The sequence below is a fragment of the Trachurus japonicus genome, chromosome 15, assembly GCF_045865225.1.
Source record: "Trachurus japonicus isolate A0001 chromosome 15, Traja_1.0".
Lineage (NCBI taxonomy): Eukaryota > Metazoa > Chordata > Actinopteri > Carangiformes > Carangidae > Trachurus > Trachurus japonicus.
The window spans coordinates 12,070,394-12,092,559 of record NC_140921.1 but is presented as its reverse complement, the minus strand read 5'-3'; the positions used below and the strand labels follow the sequence as shown (position 1 = coordinate 12,092,559).

General features: G+C 41.7%; 1 protein-coding gene across 1 annotated transcript in view; it reads left to right on the top strand.

The window, feature by feature from the left end:
* Positions 1-3,088, top strand: part of adss2 (adenylosuccinate synthase 2) — a 30,957-nt gene extending 27,869 nt beyond the window's left edge. Inside the window, exon 13 of the mRNA XM_085799609.1 lies at positions 1,682-3,088. Within this exon, the coding sequence (XP_085655735.1) occupies positions 1,682-1,734 (53 nt within the window). The 3' untranslated portion in view covers positions 1,735-3,088. The remainder of the gene's footprint in view (positions 1-1,681) is intronic.
* The last annotated feature ends 19,078 nt before the right edge of the window (positions 3,089-22,166 follow it).

The window sequence follows — 22,166 nt, the reverse complement described above, 5'->3', positions numbered from 1 at the left end:
AAAAAGTTTTTTTAACAGCGTATCACCGGCTCTCACCTCTTCTGTCAGTCAGCCCCTCCTCTCGCTCTCTCTCGCATGCAGGCGCACACACAGACACACAAACACAGGTGCGCCAGCGGGACAGGTCGCGCTGGACTACTAATAGACAAAGACAAATAGATAAATGCGCTATGTTGAAATTACCGCGATCGACCCCCCCCCCCCCGCTATCGTTCATAACACTGATATGATCAGCTCCCTGTGTCGCGGTTACACAGTCTTTGTATTTATTGTTTGATGTCAATAACGATGTCGGGAGTAGTTTTGTTCCAGCGGGTGACCACCTTGTTCTTTGCATGATGGTCTGGTGCTGCTCATTGCAAAAATAAATTGTAGCCTGTTGCAAATACGCGCCTGGTTCTTATAAACGCCCGGGCTACTAAATGGTCATCTACGGTATGCGCCTTATAATTCGGTGCGCCCTATATATGAAAACAGTTCTAAAATAGGCCATTCATTGAAGGTGCGTTTTATAATCCGGTGCGCCTTATAGTGCGGAAAATACGGTAGTTCAAATTCACTATGTAGGGGGTGAGTCTCATCTCTGATTATTGACAGGGCTTTCCTTTGTACAGCAGTGTCATAGAGGCTGTCTAGTGATCTTTGTTGACGACCAACTATCTTCCCAGCCATGTTGATGATCCTATTGAGTTTGTTTACTGATGTCAGGTGCCCGTACCAAACAGTGATATTAAAAATAAGAATGCTTTCTACCAGACTGATATACAGTACACCCTTTCCAGGATGTCTGGCCTGACCCCGAACCCCCTCAGTTTCCTGATTAAAAACATTCTCTGACTAGCCTTTTTATGGATGAAGTCAGTATTATCAGTGAAACTCAGTTTGTCATCTACTGTATGAGTGTTCCCAGATTGAAAGTGACCTCTCTCTCTCTCTCTCTCTCCTTTATTAAAGGGATAGTTCAACATTTTGGCAAATTGGCCCATTGCCATAATCGCTATAGTCATAGCAGTAGGTTCATTACCTTTAATTGTAGGTGTAAGCTATTTTCAGTACGGCGGAGCGCAGCAGCTGGCTGCTCAGAGCTACGCTATGGAGGCTAAGGGAATTTCTTGGTTTCCCTCATTAAACTCATCAAATTCAAAATCCCAAAACTCCACAGCGCTTTTGTAGACAAGTTGTGAGCTGCACAACCACCACGCTATGAGATAATGACGGAACGATACGAAACGGAGCCGTTTTCGAGGTAAATACAGGGTAAATACGGAGACTGCTTGCTGAAAAACTGTCCCTGAACGCAACGCGCATCAGCGGTTTTGTATGAATTTACCTCGAAAACGGCTCCGTTTCGTATCGTTCCGTCATTATCTCATAGCGTGGTGGTTGTGCAGCTCACAACTTGTCTACAAAAGCGCTGTGGAGTTTTGGGATGTTGAATTTGATGAGTTTAATGAGGGAAACCAAGAAATTCCCTTAGCCTCCATAGCGTAGCTCTGAGCAGCCAGCTGCTGCGCTCCGCTGTACTAAAAATAGCTTACACCTACAATTAAAGGTAACGAACCTACTGCTATGACTATAGCAATTATGGCAATGGGCCAATTTGCCAAAATGTTGAACTATCCCTTTAACCATCTCTGCAAATTAACACTCACCTACTTCTTCTCCTCTTGTTTCCCTCCAGTCAAGTGGATCGGAGTGGGCAAGTCTCGGGAGTCCATGATCCAGCTGTTCTAGAGGGAGCGAGGAGGAAACGCAGGCGAAAAGAGGATGAAACAGCAGCAGCAGCGAAATCAACGATACCCTTCTCCCCCCCTCAGCCCCTCCCCCCCTCCCCCTTTACACACACACAGCCTACCTACCTGTCTCGACTCTCCGACAGAGGCGGGACCATCATGTCTGTTCTTAACGCTCCACACCAGTGTCGTCTTCATCATCATCATCATCATCATCATCATACTGTCCCATGTTACAGACCTTCAGACTGACCTCCCTGTGCGACCGGTTCCCTATTTAACGTCAACATCTGGATCAAGTTTTTAGGATAACAACAGCTCCACAAGTCATTCCCTCTTTTAGTTCATCTCTGTTTATATATCGTAGCCGTTTATTTCAGACGTGCAACACACACACAAACACACACACACACACACTCTGCAACACCAGCTGCCCTCAGGTCTCAGAGAGGACACGACGGACGAGGGAAGGGACTCAACACACGCACGGAGGAACTGTCCACAGATGTTCGTTTGGTTGGTCAGACTTTGTTCAAGTGTATTTTTTGTTAATCTATGCTGTGTTTTAAAAATGCTCTGTGCCAGTCCGGTGTAAATCATTTAATAAGGTGAAATAAGTTTTAATCTCGGCACTTTAGCTGCTTGGGACTTATTATTATCTGCTTCATGTTTTATTCTGCCAGGTCACCAACAACAGCAACAACACATCCTGACTTGATAAAGGGATCCTTTAATATTTTAAATGTGTCTTTTTGTGTTTGTTTTTTCGTTATCAGACAAATGTAAAAAAAAGACTTCTCGCATTGCCTTGTCGTTCAACCGAGAAAAAAAAAAGAAAAGAAAAAGAAATCGGCTTTGAAGTTTCTCGTAGCTTGCAATCGCTTCCACTGTTGATGATCATCTTTACTGTACTGTGCATACAAGAAAAGAACTTCAGTTTAACCTTAGCAGGCGAGTTTTCAATCAGTTTTTCAGATGAAAATCAAATCATCAGGTCGACATCTGTGATTGTTTGTCTCATAATTGCCATCGATTACTTACTGAGCACCTTTGAGGATAGTGTTTTGTAGATGGATTTGAGGAAGGCAACAGTGAAAAGTGTAAATATGGTTTGGTAAATACTGAATAAGACAGTGTTATTATGACATATTTCAACTTGTTTCTTCTAATGCCATTGTTAACATCACACTGTTTTGTCCTTATGCCTTGTAGCCCCACAAGTTAAATAATCTAAATCTGGAGTGAGGGAAAAGTAGCATGGCCCCTAAAATGCCACATTTCTCAAAACTGGAGCAACAGAAGCCGCTCTGAATCATGGGTTTCCCCCTTTTCCCATGATGCATTTCAGTGGCACTTTTCATGATTCTGTGCATTTACTATATATCCAGGGTTCCTACGCAAGTATGGAATTAGATTTTATACATTTCCAGGTCTGGAAAAGTGTGGAAAATGGAAACTATTGTATAGAAATATATTTATCTTAATACTTACTGTATCTGGGTTTGGTCTTATCTGAAGTTATTTGGATTAATTATTTTGTATGTGCTATTAGCTACCATCTTATTTGGTGACATAATGGCATACAAATTCAGAATAATGAAAACAAAGGATTGATTGCATAATTTACATGATACACATCTAAATACTCAAATGTCACAAATGTTTTTACTGAGAAATCCCGAAATGAGGGTCTGGGAAAAGTATGGATTTTTGAAATTTTAAATGTGTAGGAACCCTGTATATCGTTACATGAATTAAATGTGACATTAATGACATTGACAGCGACTGACGTATTTCAAAGTTGGATTAATAGCTGATGTTTACCAGTCGCCTTATGAATGTTGTTTATTATAAGGTGTAAATTCATATTTACTCTCACATCAATGTGGAATCGGAGCCACTACAAAAAAAAAAACTGTAACGATCATGTCTCTCAGTGAAACAGAAAAAAAGGTTGATGCCATGAATATTTCACATGTAAATTTTACCAGTTAATCACAAAAATAATGTAAATGAATCATCTTCTGCCAGATTCTTCACTCTATTTTCACATTGGAGTTTTTATTTTTCATCAGAGTTTTAAGTTATATATTTCAGGGGTTGTATTGTATTGTATTGCACAATACAAAACTAAGTATGAACTTGATGACATGAATGGGTTTGATACCAGGATCAATATGGATAGGTAATTTTAAATGAATAAATTAAAGAATCCATATCTTCCCTGTTGACTCAAACATGGTACTGACACTCAGTCTGAACCACTTCTCTCAGGATATTGTGTATTGTCACGCATTAATTCAACAAAATCCCTGTTACAGTCTCAATATCTTAAATTAAATATAGATTTACTTTTTTTTTTCTGTCAATAAAGATGCTCCCATTGATAAAAGTAAATCATTCAAATACTGAGTCCATTGACTCCTGTCTGACCCCTCGTGGTGGTGAAGAGGGACAACAGCAGATTGTTCACTCTTTTCTTTCTTGATTTCCTGAACAGTGTATACTACGTTTGGTATCTGTGACCCAGTATCTCCTGTGTTTTTTTTGTTTTTTGTTATTTTTTTCTCCTGCTGTGTTAATTACACATTTATCCCTTTACTTGCTCACACTGCCAACTTTCACACTGAAGCCCCATTCACAGACTCCTGGTTAAGACTAAATGAATGTTTTAGGCTACACTACGCACAACAACAACAACAACAAACACTCAAGGTATATCATGCTAACTCTGTTGTTCTTATTTATTTCACCCTTGTTTTATTTCCAGTAAAAGTAAAATTTTCAGGTTGGAAAAAAAAGAAAAATCATCACATTTAACCCTGACATGATATTTTTGGTGTCTTTGAAAACTTTGGGATCTCCACAAGAATTTAAAATAAAGTTCTGTGGGTTTGAAAAAAAGGTTCGGCTGCAGAGTTTATATGATCAACAATAATAATAGGGAGTCACGCATTGCACAGACAGATACATGGTCATCTCTCTCTTTCTAAACACTGACACGAAGGAGCTGTCGACCTGTGTGTGTGTGCTTGTGTTGGGTTTTGACAGTAAAGTAAGCGATGAACCACAAGACAGATGTACTTAATAATCTGACTTAAAACACCTGTGTGTGGCCTCAGAGGTTGTTACGGTGATTTCACCTGATTAAACCAGTTGAAATGACCCTCTCAAACTCAGGCTTATAACTTAAATATCCTAAATTATTATCACATAAAGTTACAGGTGTGTGTTGTCTGACTTCATATAAATGTAAAGGAAAAAGTCTCTGCGATGGTCTCACATTTGGACTTATTGTGGCAAAGCGGTATCTCCTATCAGAACAAGAAGCAGACCGGGCGCAACCAGAGACCTTCCTGGACACGTTGATATGTTTTTGGTGTTTCTAGAGTAAATATCCATTTAACCCTTGTGAGCTAAAGAAAGAGACACTTCTGCTTTTCTCCTGAAGTCAGCTTGAAATTTTGTATTGGAAAGTGAGGGTGACTGGATGGGACCGGCGTCACTCAGAGGCTCATAATTCAAATTGTGTAAGTCTGTATGCTTTGTTGAGCACAATGTGAGAAAGACAACAAGTTTGTCTACGACTTTGGGAAAAAATCAAGTGTGTAGAGTGTAATTTGTGGCCAGGAGCAGTGTGTAAAGAGGAAACATTTCAGACATTTTCAGACAGCCGATGATATCGCCCATTACATGCAACACACACCCATTGTAATCTCAACATTCATCCCAAAATGATCAAGATTATTGAACGGTAATTGATCAAAAACTATAAAACCTATGGAAATGTGTAAAACCACACAGATAGCCTAGACTTTTATCTACATTTTAAAGTTTAAATGGAGTCTTTCGGTGAAGCAGTACATAATATTTTTTTAGTTATTTTGACCATCCCGCAGCTTCATTTTCTATGGGAAATACTTCTGACTTCAGAAAACTTTATTCTCCGTCATAACAGACAAAACAATACAATACAATACAATTGACACAAATTAAAATCACAGTTAGTACTACAGTAAAAGCAAGTCCTACAAAAGATAAAAGGCATGCATGCAGTGTGGTGCATAAAGTACACACACACTACACTATTTTGTTAAAACAAAAAAAATCATAACATGCAACTACATTTAAATTGTTAAAACACAGTATTTTAAGTGCGTTATATAGAAAACAACAAAATAGCAACCGCACACTCAAAACACTGTGCCTATATATCAATTTATTGCAAGCCTTCAGTCATTGTGACCTTCTTTATGCTGCTTTATATTTAAAAGTTTACAGATTGTTCTTTATTGGGGAGAAAAAACATCAAACGTTGTGTAATAATTACTTCCCGTCCTGCTGTTGCATCTGGCCCTGATGCCACACACACTCCACCTTCACATCTACACCGTGTCACCGGCAGTCGGCCTTCTCTTCTCCACAGCAGCAGACACTTTCACTTGACTCTATGAGACAAGCACAGGTGTTACTGATAGCATTAACAGCCTTGTTGTTGTGCTCTAGTGAGGCAGTGAGCCGTCACAGCGAGCTTGTCGTTTTACCATTACATCATTATATCAGGGGAAGAGTGAGAGGACGAAGATGTTAGGAGGAGGAGGAGGAGGAGGAGGTGAGCGGGGGTGTGAGTGAGAGCGTTTGCACATAGCCAGGAGTGTGTGTTTGACAGATGTGTTCCTGAAATGGCCTCATTTGTTTGTCAAATGTGAGGACAGATTATTTCCGTCTGCTCTGAAAACAAAATCTGTGGTCGCTGACGACTCTGAAGCTGAGGAGTGGATGTTCGGCCGTAGCTGTTGGACATTTCTGATGTGATATGAAACAGTGTGAAATCACATTAATGCTCATTTACATAGAATATAAATGTCTCAATAACCCAATGTTAAGAATAGGGCTGCAACTAACAATTATTTTCATTATCGATTAATCTGTTGATTCCTTAAATGATTAATCGATTAGTTGTTTGGTCAATAAAATGTTGAAAAGTTCCGGTCAGTGTTGTCCAAACCACAAGATGACGTCCTCAAATGTCCTATTTTGTCTACAAACCAAAGAGATACTCAGTTTATTGTCATAAAGGAACAAAGAAACCAGAAATATTCACATTTTAAGAAGCTGAAATCAGAGAATTTTGACCTTTTTTTCTTAAGAACTACTCAAACTGATTAATTAGATTATCAAAATAGTTGACGATTAATTTGAAAATTGATTATTGTTCGATTAATTGTTGCAGCTCTAGAAGACAATGTAATAGTAAGGACAACAATTGTAAAAGAAGTGTTAATTTTACCAGTGAAAATATATCAGCATATATAGGTTACTGTAGTTCTTGTAGTTCTTGTTAAATGTTAAAAACAGCTGCATAAAGGAAATACAGTGATATTTCAATACAGTTCTGGTTAATAAAGGCACATTTGGAGCCATAGGTTTCTTCATACACTTCGGTAAGGAAGTTAGGAGGAAGAAATAAGAAAGGAAGAAACACCACAAAGCTTAATCTGTGGTGCACTAAATGTTTTGTGTATGACATTTTAAGTCTTTACACTGACACAGTTTGTTATATTCATTAAAACAAAACACTCATCCTTCACAGCCCAGACAAAAACATATAACTCATCTCAGAACCTCAACATAAATATTCAGATTTTTACAAATGATCATAACAATAATGCATCAATAACAATATTTATTTATTATACTCTGTAGTTTTGCCTATTACATATATGAATTTATTAAATTGCATTGAATAAATAGTATCTAAGGGCTGCTTTCTGCCTGCAGTTTGTTACAGTATTGGGTGGAGATATGATCTAATGTGAATATTGTTCTGCATGAGCACTAGAGGGAGGCATTCGACTGCAAATGACTGTGTTTGCTAAACACTTGTTAATGAACTGCCGGCGTGAGAGAGACTGGTCGATCTCTCCTCAAGACTCTTTTGTAGAAGGTGTCATGAAAGTCCCGAAACCCTGAGTAGAGAGAGGATACAAATGTTTATTTTCTTTTTATTTTCTTTTATTATTTTTATGGATCCTTCCACTGGAAACCAATAAAGCTGTAAACAGCTGGAAGTTTTTTTTTCTTCCTCCATCTGCCTCTCTCCTTCTCTGTCAAGTGTTTACTAATAATACTCTCAGTTGGCTTTGACCACAGCCTCACCTGCAGCTCATTTCCCTGCCCTCACCGAGCTTCCTCTGCCTATTTGACTACATCTGAATGCACCAACAACCTCTGGAAACCCACAAACACTCACATGTGTACATATTCACCCCGGCCCCGGACGAGAACAATAACAACATCTTGCCTTTTCTTTTTCTTTTTCTTTTTTCTTTTTTTTTCCCCCTACAAGCTTCCACCCCAGAGTACCAAAAAAAAACTCCACAGCTGTCCGGAGTGAGGTCGTCTTGTTGGATAAACGGTGTCACCTTGAAACACACACACACACACACACACACATTGAGATCTTGGCATGGTGCCTGGCCTTCAAAAAGTATTGTGTGACTATGTTGATGAGAGGCTGGACGCCGCCCGTCGCAGCAGGCCAGAGGGCATCACTGCCCCGTGATTTTGGGTCGGGGCTGCGCTAATTTTGTGACCAGACGCCCCTCCCTCCTCTTTACCCCTCATCATCCATCACCCACCCACACACACACACACACCCACCTCCCTCCCCCTCATGTACCTCTCATTCAAACCTCACTACCCTCCAAACTCAACCTCCGTACCCCACCGACAACCCCTTCATCCTTTCTATGCGCTGCCTGCTTCCCCCTCCTCCTCCTCCTCATCCCTCCTTCATTTGAATCCCACAGTGAGGCCTCTTTGTGCAGTGGTTGCTGCTGCATTGTGCTGCAAAGGGAAGCGGAGTAAATGGACAAGCAAATGAGTTTTCTCCTTCAGCCAACTGTGGTGTTGCGGGGGGAACACATGCTCTTGGTTGTGCTCACCTATAACGTACACAAACACAAACATTCGCGTTAAGTGACATTCACACCTTTAAAAATGTCATAAACGGCTTTTCCTTGTGCTTTTCTACTGTATCTTTGACCTGGAAATAAAGGACCCTATTAAATGTCATACAGTAGAGAGTGTAAATGTCATCCTGTCCTTCAACTTCTGAGTTATTTTGCTGCTGGATGTTTGACATGTTTGACATATTATCACTTCATAAGGTAAATTTGGTTGCAGTGTTTGTGTTGCAACACTATAATAGATATGAGCAACATCATTATTAGCATAACTTATTTTGTTTGCTGTCTGGTGCAGAGCAAATAGTGCACAACAAAGGTTACGTGAGATTGTCCTTCCTGCAGCGGCATCGTGAACCATAGTCAAGATCCGTAAAACCAAAATAATGAGCTGAAAGATGCTAAAATGCTCCACAGAGCAACTGAGACAGATGCTTTGTCATTACAGGTGATTTTTTTTTCACATTAGTCATTTGATCTTTTGTTCATATAAAAATGTTAATTAAGATCAGAATCACAATAAACAACCCAAAAAACATATTAAATATATGGCATTTGAAAAACAGCCTATAAAAAGGTTGTCTAAAAACATCAAATGAAATAAGTTAGACAGATGTAAAACTACTTGAAACTAAATATAATTAGATTCCAAAAGTCTAAATCATGAGCTGATAGTGGTAGATCTAATCAAAATGTTGGACATTGTCCCAGTACGTGTGACGTGGGACATGGGATGAAAATGCTGCAGTCCGACACAAACCGGGAAATCCTGTCACCTCAGGCATGAGTGGGATTTGAACCATGAGCCCCTCTATCCAAAATCAATGGAGGCTGCGGTTCAAATCCCACTGATGACCGGTGTGCAAGAAGAAGAAAAAGGAGAAGAAGCTTTTATTACTGCAGCCACCCAGCCTCCCTCAAACAGCACTGAGGCACTCATTATTACACAGACATAACACAGGAATTACACAGGAATTGCCTAAAACATGATTTCACAATAAAGTTTAAAAAAAAAGGGGGACACAGTGGAGAAGTATTAAATCAGAACGACAGGCAAGTTGTCTGTTACTGTCACTCACTGTCATCAATGTTCTGGTTGAAGTAAATTAAAAATGATAATACATAGGGGGCCCAACTCAGTATTTTTTCAGGGGGCCCAGAACTTTTAGCAACGCCCCTGTACAAATCAAATGTACTTTAACTTGTTAGAGTAGTGGGCCTGAGTAGTTGCTCCTGTTTCCAGCCTTTATTCTGGGTTAATTTTTCATTATAAATCAAACTATCACTCTAATTAGCAGACGGGAAGTCTTTCATGCTGGTTTAAGGTGGAAATATTCACTTGTGCAGCTCATATTACCTTTTTTTCTGCCTCCCTGTTAAGGTGGTCTCATTTGTGAGCAAAGGTCAACAACTAGTAGCACGTTGGTCGGTCACATGTTTCTTTTCTTGTACGGGCAGCACATCTGCACATCATTTTCATGTCAAAGGTAAATTCCTCAACAAAAAAAGGCACAGTGCAAACAAAAAGTTCAGCATCTTTAAATATTATTTCTGTTTTTACTGGAGTTCGGAAAAACATTTTACTCCTTCGCTCGAGGCCTTGACCCCTCGTGGCCCCCGGAGAGGGAGAGAGAAAAGATTAAAGGTCAGGTCAAGGTCAAACTTCTTTATCTCTGAAACCGTATGACTTAAAAATACATAAATAAATAAATAAATAAATAAAATCCACAATGACATTATCCTTTGTTTCTCATGTCTCATCAAGTGCTACTATAGTCTCATAATAGAAGCTAGTAATTTATTAAAGAGAGTCATTTAAGGCGGCGCTGCACCACTTCTACGACGCTCTCGAGTCCAGTCTCTCTACCTGATCTGTTCTGCCGCTGACCCGTGACTCTAACCTCTCTGAGGAATGTGTGGCTGTAAAAACCCACAACGTTGTTTTTACTCGCTATCTCAGTCAGTCAACCCTCCTTCACCTGCTTCAGTTCCTCTCTCCTCCTCTTTCCAGCCCCTCCCTCCTCCCTCCCTCCCTCCTTCCTCTGAACTATGGCCGCTCTGTAAAAGAGAGCCCATAGGCAGCAGATGTGTGACGGCCGACACTGTTAACAGCTGTCAGCTCTTATATCAGCTCCTGGTAAAGTCTCTGACCCCACACACCAACCTGAACGCCTCTCTACCCCCTCCCCTCCTCTAAGAACAATCACCAACAGTTGCAACACAAACTTCAAGGGGGGGATCCAGCGTGCCAGTTGGCAACCTCAAAAGTTTTTTTTGTTGTTTTTTTTACACAAGAAAATCCGATTAAAATCAACAAACAATTAAATAATCAACATCCTTTATTCCTGTAGTTACACACATGTTCGGCCGCTATAGTTCTTCCTTTCTCTTCAACCAATTTAAAACACAACTTCAATCCACTCTGTAGTCATTAAAATAATGGAGGAAAAAGCAGAACAGCTGTAAACTGATTTATTTATAACAGCTCATTCAAAGATGTGAGCAACAAGAAAAGACAAGAGCTTTAGCTTGACCATATTGTGAGCACACGTTGCCAACCACTTCAGCGCTGCCCTCTGTACTGTTTAGAGAGGAAGTCCCAGGAGAAAGGAGGTTTGGGGAATTTTAAAGGAATATAAACTCCCGTGTGGAGTGCTTTGTTATTCCAGCTATACTAAAAATACTTTCAGGCAGCCATTCATTTGTACTGAACCTGGGAACTACAATGCTGAACTAGGGTTGTCTACATATCTGTGTAAATCATATCAAAATGTCTCAATTTTTTTCCTTTAAAGGTCCCATATTGTACAAAGTTTTTCTGGTTATAAAACAAGTCTAAGCTCGATATCGACACCTGGAAACTATCAATGGTGCACAGAGAAATGCACGAGTCATATTCAGGAACCGGGCCTTAAAGAGAAACTATGCCACATTTTTAGCTTAATTCAACAGCTTTGGAGTAATTGTGATGGTTTAATAAATGGCTTAACTTGTTACGAGGGACAATGGAGGCTCTCTGCCTTCAATGTGCATGTCACTTATTGCATCTTTTGGCTGAAAAACAACTTTGCAAGATCAGAGCCTCCGCCCTGGTGTCCCAGCCCTCGTCTCTGTGGCACCGCGACACAAACGCGCCCCGTAACCCATAATCTCTTGTTAATGACAGATTAAACTACACAAATATACATGTTGTAACATCATAAATGATACATAACATTATCTACGGCTCTATTGATTGATTTCTCTTCGGCTTTGTTGTAAACAAATGCACATGGCAGGGAGGAAGGTTAGCAAAACAGCGGAAAAGTGACAGGACTTACATAGTTCCTCTTTAAAATGAGCTGTGTGGACTTCTGTAACTTTATGATGTCACAAAGAAGTAGTCGTCAGCCCACGACCCCCAAAATAACGCACTAATTGACGTATCCGACACAAAAGAACAGAACAGCCTTACAACAAGGAAGTGATAAATCACTTCCTTGTTGTAAGGGAGTGATTAATCACTTCCTTGTTGTAAGGCCGTTTTTATCTTCTTTATCTAACTATATAGGCTATTATAGCTAGATAAAGAAGATAAAAGCAGAATACCTCAGTCCAAGTAATATCCATGTAACTTATGAGTGAACATTGCTGCTGTCATGTGCAAACCATAAACCGTAGCACTGAGTAAACATGTGAACATTGTTGCTGTGCAAATTTACATTTTGGGAATTACTATGTTTCAGCGTTAGGCTAATCTCTCCTATAAAGAGATAATGAGTTAAATTTTGGAGACGGATCAGAAATAGACACGATCTGTAGGCATCTAAAGATAAGGGAGGAACATTTATTTGCATGGTTTTATTTTTCATTTTAACTGGTACTTTTATCTTTTTAACAATTACAGCTATAATGCAGGATTTGATTTCTGGGAATCATCTCTCGAGCCCACTCTTGGTGCCTCGCGAGCCCCACTTTGGGAGCCCCTGAGCTACAACACTCAACCCAGCAGCCACTGACTCTAAGTTTCTGTCTGGCGTCCACACCCTGCTCAGCATCTGGATGCTGTCCAAGGCCTCGCTCGCTGCCCGTCTCTGGCTGGCAGCTCCATTCCTAGCCTGTCACCCCCGCTGCTGCCTTGCTTGCTTGCTCCCCGTCCCTCTGCTGTAAAAAAAAAAAGAAAAAAAAAAACTCGCCACTCCTCCTCCTCCTCCTCCTCCTCCTCCTCCTACCCCAGGCCCGACCTCGACTCCAACCCCGGGTCCCAGCCTCTGGCCCTGAGCTTTTACCTTCTCCCAGACCCAGCTGCTGTCACCTTCCCAGCCGTCCGTCCCAGCATGAGAAGCCGAGCAGCTGTTGATCAATGGGCAGCCGGAGCCAACGCCTGCCTGTCCCCTCCCCTGACCTCCTACCCTTACACATACACACACACACACACACACACTTACACACAGACACACACACACAGATGCACGCACACACTCCCCAGGGAGGCAACAGATGGGGGTCAGCCAGAGGAAAAGGGGTGTGGTCGCTCCATAGGACTGCATGGGTTAGGTTTAGGTGTGGTGTGTGTGTCCGGCGTTTGTGAAGGATCTGCGAGTCCTCGTGTCGTGTTTGTCAAATATCTTATTGCACAATGAGACAGATAGATTCACACATGTTTTTTTATGTGTGTGTGATCTCCCCCGTGTGTGCGTGTGTGTGTGTGTGTCAGTGTGTGTGTGAGGGGCTGTGGCTGGACATTTGCTAGCCGCGTGTCTCCAGTATGGACAGGTGTTGGTGTCAGCAGTGTCCAGACTCATTTCGGCAGCTGTTGCCACCCCTCTCCTCCCCCCCTCCTCTCCCCTCAGTCCTCTTCTCTCTTCTCCTCTCCTCTCCTCTCATGTCTCCCTCCCCCCTCCCCCCTGACAGATGTAGCCACACCACACCACCACCTCTCAGCTTTTTATGGGCCCAGCCTGTTTTGACTTTAAATATTTGCCCAGGAGGCGCTTGTTCTGTTTGGAGCGAGATGGGGGTTGAGGAAGGAAGGACTCTCTCTCTCTCACACACACTAACAACTGTACACACACACACATATATAAACATTTTGTGTATGAATATGTACACCACTGGCCTGGACACACACCTGTATTTTTTGTCTCACCAGAATAAAAGCCTATTTGCAGACAACTAACAAAGAGAGAGAGAAAGTAGGTCCACAAGTAAATGATCAGTGGACCCGATGCTGAAGATGAAACTGACAACTGGGGGGGAAACACCACCAGGAGCTGACGAGTGACTTTATTGCACCTCAAAGAACAAAAGAAATCACCTGTAGGAGTCACAAATCTCTGATGTCACTTAGTCCCAGTGTGTTGAAGCTGCTAAACAGCAAAGATGACACGTCAAACTGAGACATCGCTCAGTTTAGTCTCACACTTGCGCAATTTACATTATAACTGCACGTTAACCCCACATGTTGCTATCTAACAGTGTGTTTTATTTATTTATTTATTCATTATATAGGTTTTTTAGTTTCTAATATTGGTTCTTAGGTTATTTATTGTCGTCTTTTTATCTTTTTATCTCACTGGTCCTTCTGCGTAGAACAACAAATAAAGAATCTGAAAGCTGCATTTATAAAGATTTATAATGTATCAGATAATAGTATAGTAGCCTACTATAGTCACTATAGTGCAAACTTAGAAAGTCACCACTTGAAGCTGTAGCTCCCATCAGCTTGATATAGATATAGATACAGTATATTTTAGAGTCTTTTAGCAAATGATTTTGGTATAGTAACTTTTATTTTGGTTCACTCTCACCTCTCTCTCTCTCACTCTCACTCTCACCCCTCTCTCTCTGTGTTATCAGTCATTTTTCCAGCAGCAGCAGCAGGCGGAGGAAAAGCTTTGTGATAAACCCACTGTTCGTTACCTGTGCAGGCAGCACCAAACAAGAGACATAGTCAGCAACTCTAGCTGGTGAGCAGCATTAAGCTGTCTGCACGTCGTCCATATACTTCCCTCTGGAGCTGGTGGAGAGACAAACTGAGCTGAAGAGGAGCGGATATTGGACTTTAATTCAACACAAAGTGAATAATGGCAATGCTGTGTTATATTTAATCATAACAATAAAAAATGTTAATATTCTGCTGGATCTAATAACTAAAAAAATTAAGTAAAATATCTTTTGCTTTTACTGAAGCATTGAGCAGCCCCTGATGGGCTCACAGGTGAATGAAGCTCAGTCTCCAGCCGGCTGCACATCTGGAGCACCGTGACATTTCCCAGTGGCCTGATAATCATCGTGGCCTTGAACAGTCAACGTCAGCAATGAAAATATGCAAAGACGTGTGTGTAGCCTGACAGCAAACATGTCCAATATTTGACATGTAACTTGTGTGCAACATAATGATGAAGATCAGGTTAAGAGCAGCAATTTTATTTTTTGCCATAAACAAGCAGGTGTCAATGATACAGATGCATCCTTATGTATGTGTTTTCTAATTAAAAACAACTTATATTCATAATGAGATGATTGGGTATGGTTAGCCTTTACAAAATTAGTAGTCTGGTGGTCTATGAGTAAAGTTTGGTGGGATTCCCGCCCTGAAGTGTTGTCCCCGTCCACCTCTGGGCTCAGTTAAGACTTGAACTTTGGACATGTAACTTATGTTGTGTGTGCATTTGTTTTGCAGTCAGAATGACTTTATGGTCTCCTCTGATTCTGCACTGAAGTTTCTATTAGTTTGTGTTGTAATTCCCCCTTGGTTTGACGCAACTGCACAGCGGAAGGTCGGAGAAAATGGCTCTGGAAAAGAAGAATCAATTAATAGCTACACCTGTAGTCCTCGTTTTCATATGCTGCTACACACACAAACACACACACACACAAAGAGAAACAACAGCAGAAACACCAACAGCCCCCAAAACTGTGCATCAACAAACACTAATCTCAAGGTGACACGCTTGACTGTGAAGTATCGTGTTTGTCAAAAAAAAAAAAAAAGAAAAAGAAGAAGAGGAAAATCTCCATTGAGCGACTGAAGCTTCTGCTTGTGATCCATCAGAGAGGGAGGAAGAGAGGAGAAGAAGTTAGAGAGGAGCGTGGATATGAAAAGAAAGATATACAGTTGGGGTTTGGAGTTGAAAGATAATTAGAACAGCAGTGAAGGATTCTGCTGCTGATCCCAGAAAAAACACCTCCACCAGCTGGGTTCAAAGTCCAGGAGGGAGGGAGAGAAGGAGAGACAAGGAGGAGAGAAGACGGAAGGAGAAAGAGAGAGGGGGAAAGAGATAGAGAGGGCCACAGGAAGGGAGAAGAGATTTGGGGATCTAGCAGAAGAAGAGTGGTGGAGCGCACCTTGTTGTGCCATCTGGGCCAACTCCCCCACCACAAACACACACATCTCTCCTCCTCCTCCTCCTCCTCCTCCTCCTCCTCCTCCTCCTCCTCCTCCTCCTCCTCCCAGCCCATTAGGACGGAGGATTAAGGTGGTGGCAATTACAAGACGCAACCGACAGGAGCGTATCTACCTGGCAATACATTTTAACTGTCCAGGGGAGGGGAAGTGGGAAGTGGGAGGGAGAGACAGAGAGAGAGAGAGGAGGGGAGGAGGGAGGAGGGAGGAAAGGAGAAGTAATAAATGAGATGGGCGGGAAGGAGAGATAATTAGAAGAAAAAGAAAAAGAAGAAGAACAGAGAGAGAGAGAGAGGGAGGGAGACAACACAAACATGCGTCAGGATGTTGTTGTTGTTGTGATAACAGCTAAAAAAGAAACTTTTCCTCACTGCCAGCTCGGCCCGACTCGTCGTCGTCGTCGTCTTCTTCAGAAATGGCAGAGTGAGCAACTGAGTGCCAAACAGATGCTGGTACAATTGCTGCCATGCCCCCCTCCCCTTCCCCTTCCCCTTCCCTCCCCCTTCCCCTTCCCTTCCCTTCTCCTCTCCTTCCACCCCAGCACCACCAACTCTACGCCGCCTCACCCCCTCCCTCCCTCCCTCCCTCCACCCACCCAGCCAGTCAGCCAGCCAGTCAGCCAGGGTGGGGGGAGGAGGAAGGGGGTGAGGGTGAGGGGAGTGAGGGCTACAGCTATGGATGGCGCCCATATGGCCGCAGCTGATGGGGGTGATTGTCGGTATTGTTCACTTTGTCAGCGATCCTGGGGATGCGGGAGAGAGCTAATGATAATGCAGAGTGCAGATGTGCTCTGGAGCAGCCCAGTCGTTAAGCAACAACAGCTTGTGTTTTGTGTGTGTGTGTGTGTGTGTGTGTGTGTGTGTGTGTGTGTGTGTGTGTGTATGAGAGTGCGCATGCATGTGTGTGGGTTCCTTCCTAGGTTTGTGTGTGTGAGAAGGAGAGTTACAACCACAGCTGCTTGCCAGCCTGTCTGCCTTCTTGTGAAGACCTTCTGGAAGACCTACTATATGAACACACACACACACACACACACACACACACACACACACACACACATACACACAGACACACACACATGCACACAAACTGACGACCATACATGTCACATGCACACACACGCTCACACACACATGCACACACAGCTGTTGTCTTCTTTAATGTGGATCTGCACATGTGTTCATCCTGGTCATGATGTTCAGACTTTTTTTTCCATTTTCAGTTTCCAGTGAATAAAACGTTTCAGACAGAGTTTATTGTTTGTTGTAAAAAATTGTTTAAAACCTTCACACATTTAAAAAAAAAAAAAAGAAATAAAAAAAGGCCTCGATTTCTAGTGATGCATTGATCAGATACACTGGACTAGTATTGATCCAGGTTTTGCCGCCGCCGCCGCCGCCTCCTCTCACTGCAGGACAAATAAGTGCAGTAAGTAAATGGAGTGAGTGAAAGCTTCACTTTCATCCGGAGCCAGTGTCCTCATTCAATAAAAGAGAGAGGAGACGGGTCATCAGACTCTGTTCAGGGGGGAGAGACCTTTAATCAAAGCTTTGCAACAACAAGTATTGATACAGATGTGATTGAATAGATCAGATACCCACTGATCAGCAATGAGTACAGTTTTTAGTGAACATAAAACATGAAAAAAAACAATATTGTCATCCAAATTTAACTGCAGTCGTTTCAGTCTCACACAGAGCAGAATGATTAGAGTTCGAGTTCGAGTAAACTTTATTGTTCCCAAAGGTAAAATCTGTCACCGCAGGAGTCTGTCGCTTCACATGAAGTAGCCTAGGATAAAAATATCACAGAAACACAAACATTATGACACAAAGTTGGATCATTACTGTGCACAAAACATCCCAAAAACGTGAGGAAACATCAGACTATGTATTTCACACTGACTGAACACAACTCAACACATCAAACATAAATAAAAATGCAAAAAATAAAGTGATAAGTGCAAAATCATCTGTGTGTATTTAGGCTATTTGATTTTTGTTTCATTTAACCAAACAGGATATTCACATTTAAAATGAAAAGAAAAAGTTGTCATGTGATATGTTTTATTTGCACTCAGTATTTCTATTATTTATTTTATAAAATATGATTTATTTACATTTGTATATGGCTGTATAGTCTATGGGCTGTATACAGGATGTAGGAACTAAGTTTGCGTTTGTGTTTCATGGGGACACTTTAAGTTGTGACGATTTTTTTTCTCCCGTTGTTGTTTTCAGTTTAATTAAAGTTGAAAAAGGAAAAAGAAAAAGAAAAGAAAAGTGGAAGACATTGGATGTTTTTAAGATGTATCTGTGGTCCATTCATCTCCTCTCAGTCATATGCAGCCAGGGAGGTAAAGTTATGTTTGTTTACAGTTTCTTACGTGTCGTCTTCGTTTGTGTTTATAATTTTTTCATAGTTGTAATGCGAGTGTGTGTGTGTTTGTTTGTTTTAAATCTTGCACAATATGTCGTGACTAATTCAGGCTGCATGTTTGGTGTTCAGGTTTAACTTGACTCCACTGACCTTTCTTGTTTGTTGTGTTTTTTTCCTTCTTGTTTTAGTATCACCTCCTCCCAGTTGTGATGAAATGGGACGATGACAATGTTCAAAGTGTCACTGGGACTTTCAACAGTTCACATGAAGAGTTAATGCTGAGAAATGAAGCTGACAGGTGAGTACACAAAATTATGACCATGTGAGTCTCGCTCCAAAAGTGAGTCAGTCTCTATTTGATATGACCAACTTTGCTATAGATAGATAGATAGATAGATAGATAGATAGATAGATAGATAGATAGATAGATAGATAGATAGATAGATAGATAGATAGAATAAAATACTACAAGAGGAAAAATCTATATAGGCCTCTATGTCTAATTTCGTCCTTCGCAACAACTGCATGCCAGTATTTCTATATAATGCACGTGTTTAAAACGTTATCAAGGTGTAAAGTAGGTTAAGATTGAGGACATGGCTGGTTTGACTGACAGGACAGTGAGTGAGTGAGTGAGATGAGCATGTGCCAACGTCTCAGCTCTGCACGTGGTCCTTCACCCACTTTGTGCTGCTTCAAAGTCACTCTTCAGTTCATAAACCTCTGTGTGACGTCACAGAGGCTTCGTCCATCTTTATTTACAGTCTGTGACTTTATTAACCTGCCAAGCGACTGTGCACCTTCTCACTGCAGCCTGTTGCGTTTCTGTTCGTTGTTGTACTGAACTTTTTTTGCTGCCTAGGAAGTTCAGTGTAAATAAGTATATGGTGAGATAATTGGAGTAATTAAAGGGATAGTTCAACATTTTGGCAAATTTGCCCCATTGCCATAATCCCTATAGTTTTAGGAGTAGGTTCGTTCCCTTTAATTGTCGGTGCAAGCTATTTTTAGAACGGCGGAGCAGAGCCGCGAGCTGCTCAGAGCCACGCTACGGAGGCTAATGGGATTTCTTGGTTTCCCTCATCAAACTCATCAAATACTGTACACAATCCAACAACTCCAAAACGCTCTGGTGGACAAGTTGTGACCTGCACATTCACCACACTATGAGATAATAACAGAATGAAACGGGGGGGGTTGTAGCCTATGAGTTTCGCTGAACATCAACAGAGCCACTGGGAGCTACTGCTACAACAAGGCTAAAGACAGACATCTAATTAAGATTTTTCTAACAACTTTTCCATGTCGTGGCTTCAGGACACTTGGGTCAGTACAGACGAACAGTATGGAGGTATCTGGATGTTTCATAGTGTGTGTTTTGGACGATTCAAGAGTGAACTCTATCATCTCCATTATATGAAAATCCGTTGCCAGCCGGACCCCCCCTGGAACTCCAAAAGCATTTTGATGACTCCAAAAGTTCTCCAAACCCTTCCTTGGCATGACGGTGTGTAGAAAATTGGTGAGTTACTTGGGGGACATGAATATCTGTTGTAGGGGTTATCACTCAAAACCGCAACAGTCAACTAAAGTCGGGCTCACGGGCTGTTTGAAAATACTAGATATTGAAGTAAGGAAAGAAAGGATAGGCCTGCGTAGTTTAGTGAGGGAGAATTGTGTTTTTGTCTGGAGGTTCCTGACCTCCTGTTTGGGAACCACAGTCGTACATGAAAGCAGCAGACCCGACAAATGCACGATATGTTAATGGTGATGAAAACATAGACGGGTTATTCAGTCCTGAAACAAAGTCAATTAAAGATGCAAAAAGCAAAAAAAAAGCATCTTTTGACGACTCACTTTCGCTCATTTGGTCCGTCTCTCCTCTCCTCTCCTCTCCTCTCTTCTCTTCTCTGCCCCTCGCCTCCTTCTCCACTTCTTCCCCACCACCATACAGATGGTCCCAAGCTGCCTTCAATAATCCAATGCACAGCCATGCCAGTACACCCCGGGCTACACCCCTGATGCTACACTACTCACACACACATATATACAGAGACAGTGCCAGTTCCCTAGGCAGGACCCCTGTCTCCCTGGCCCAGATTGGATCAGTTTGGTTCGGCATGGAGCAGCAACACGGGGCCTTAGGGCTCGAACATGGGCCTGCAGGGCCCCCAAGTTGGCCTCAAGTAGCAGGGGCCACGACGGAAAAAAGCTCTGGGCCTTGATTGTGTTATCGTTTGATGATGACTATTAGTATTATTACACAAGCTGGACTGGCCAGATGTTTTCATTTCCATCGGTTTTAATTCTGGTCATCAGGCGGGACACAGGAGCCGACACAAACCCAGAGAGAGAGATGGAGAGAGAGATGGAGGGAAAGAAGTGAAAGAGAGATGAGTAAACACTGAGAAAAAAAAGGAACTTCTTAAGAGAAAGAGACGAGAGAAGGAAGGAAAGAGAGGTGGGAAGATGATGGAGAGATGGGGATAGAGATATGGAGATAAACAGGAGGGATGGATGGAAAAGAAGGAAGGATGGGTGCGCAGAGGGAGGGATGGACAGAGCGGGTCGGATGAGGCGGGGGGGGGAGGGATGGACGAAGGGAGGGAGGGATGGAAGAAGGGATGGAAGGAGGAATGTGACAGATGGGTCGTGCCTGGCCAGAGCTGGGAGGGAGCGGAGAGGTTGGCATCACAGGGTGAGAGCGAACACACACACACACACACACACACACACACACACACACACACACACACACACACACACACACAATAACTGCTCGCCTACATGCATGAGCGCCAGTTAACTCCTCTCGTGCACACACACACTCTGCTGTCAGGAGTGTTTTCAATGTCTTTTCCTTGTGTCAAGAAAACGTCGGCCATATGATAAATAGACAAATAAATGGCGCGGCGGACATGTTTTGACATATTGTTTGCATAAATTTATCCTTTTTTTTTTTCTTTGCTCCTGCAATCAATTTCCTCCATTGGCAGGCTCAGATGATACTTCAACATGATGCTGAGTCTAATTAAAATTGGTTTGACTGGATGAAAAGCAAACGCTAATGATCTTAATCTGATTAGCCAAAAGAATGAACTTCTTACACTTGAGCCTCAGACGTTATTGTGTTGTAACGCACTGTATCGCACCATATTATATTGTATCTCATTATCTCATGATGTATTGTAGAATCCAAACTCATCTTATTGGGTTTCTTGATGCTGCCACATCAGATGACACCTTAACTAATTGTACCATATCATATGATACAGTTTTGTACTCCATATGATACTATACTATTACATTTATAGTATAATTTTATATCATTAACATTGCACACATAATGTATTATAATTATACAGTAGCATGCAAAGATTTGGGCACCCCTGGTCAAATTTTCTGTAAATGTGAACAGTTAAGCAAGTGGAAGATGAAATGATTTCCTAAAAGCATAAAGTTACAGATGAATATATCATGTATATATTTCTTTTCTCTTTTTCATCTTTTACATTTTCAAAATGACAGAAAAGGAAAGGGGCCCGCAGCAAAGGTTTGGGCCCCCTGCATAGTTAGTACCTATAGTTAGTAGCCCCCCCTTTGGAAACTATCACAGCATGTAAATAGTAAATACTACGAATTTCTCCCAAGGGAGACAATAAAGACTAACCTAACCTAAATATCTTGTCTGATACCCTGGTC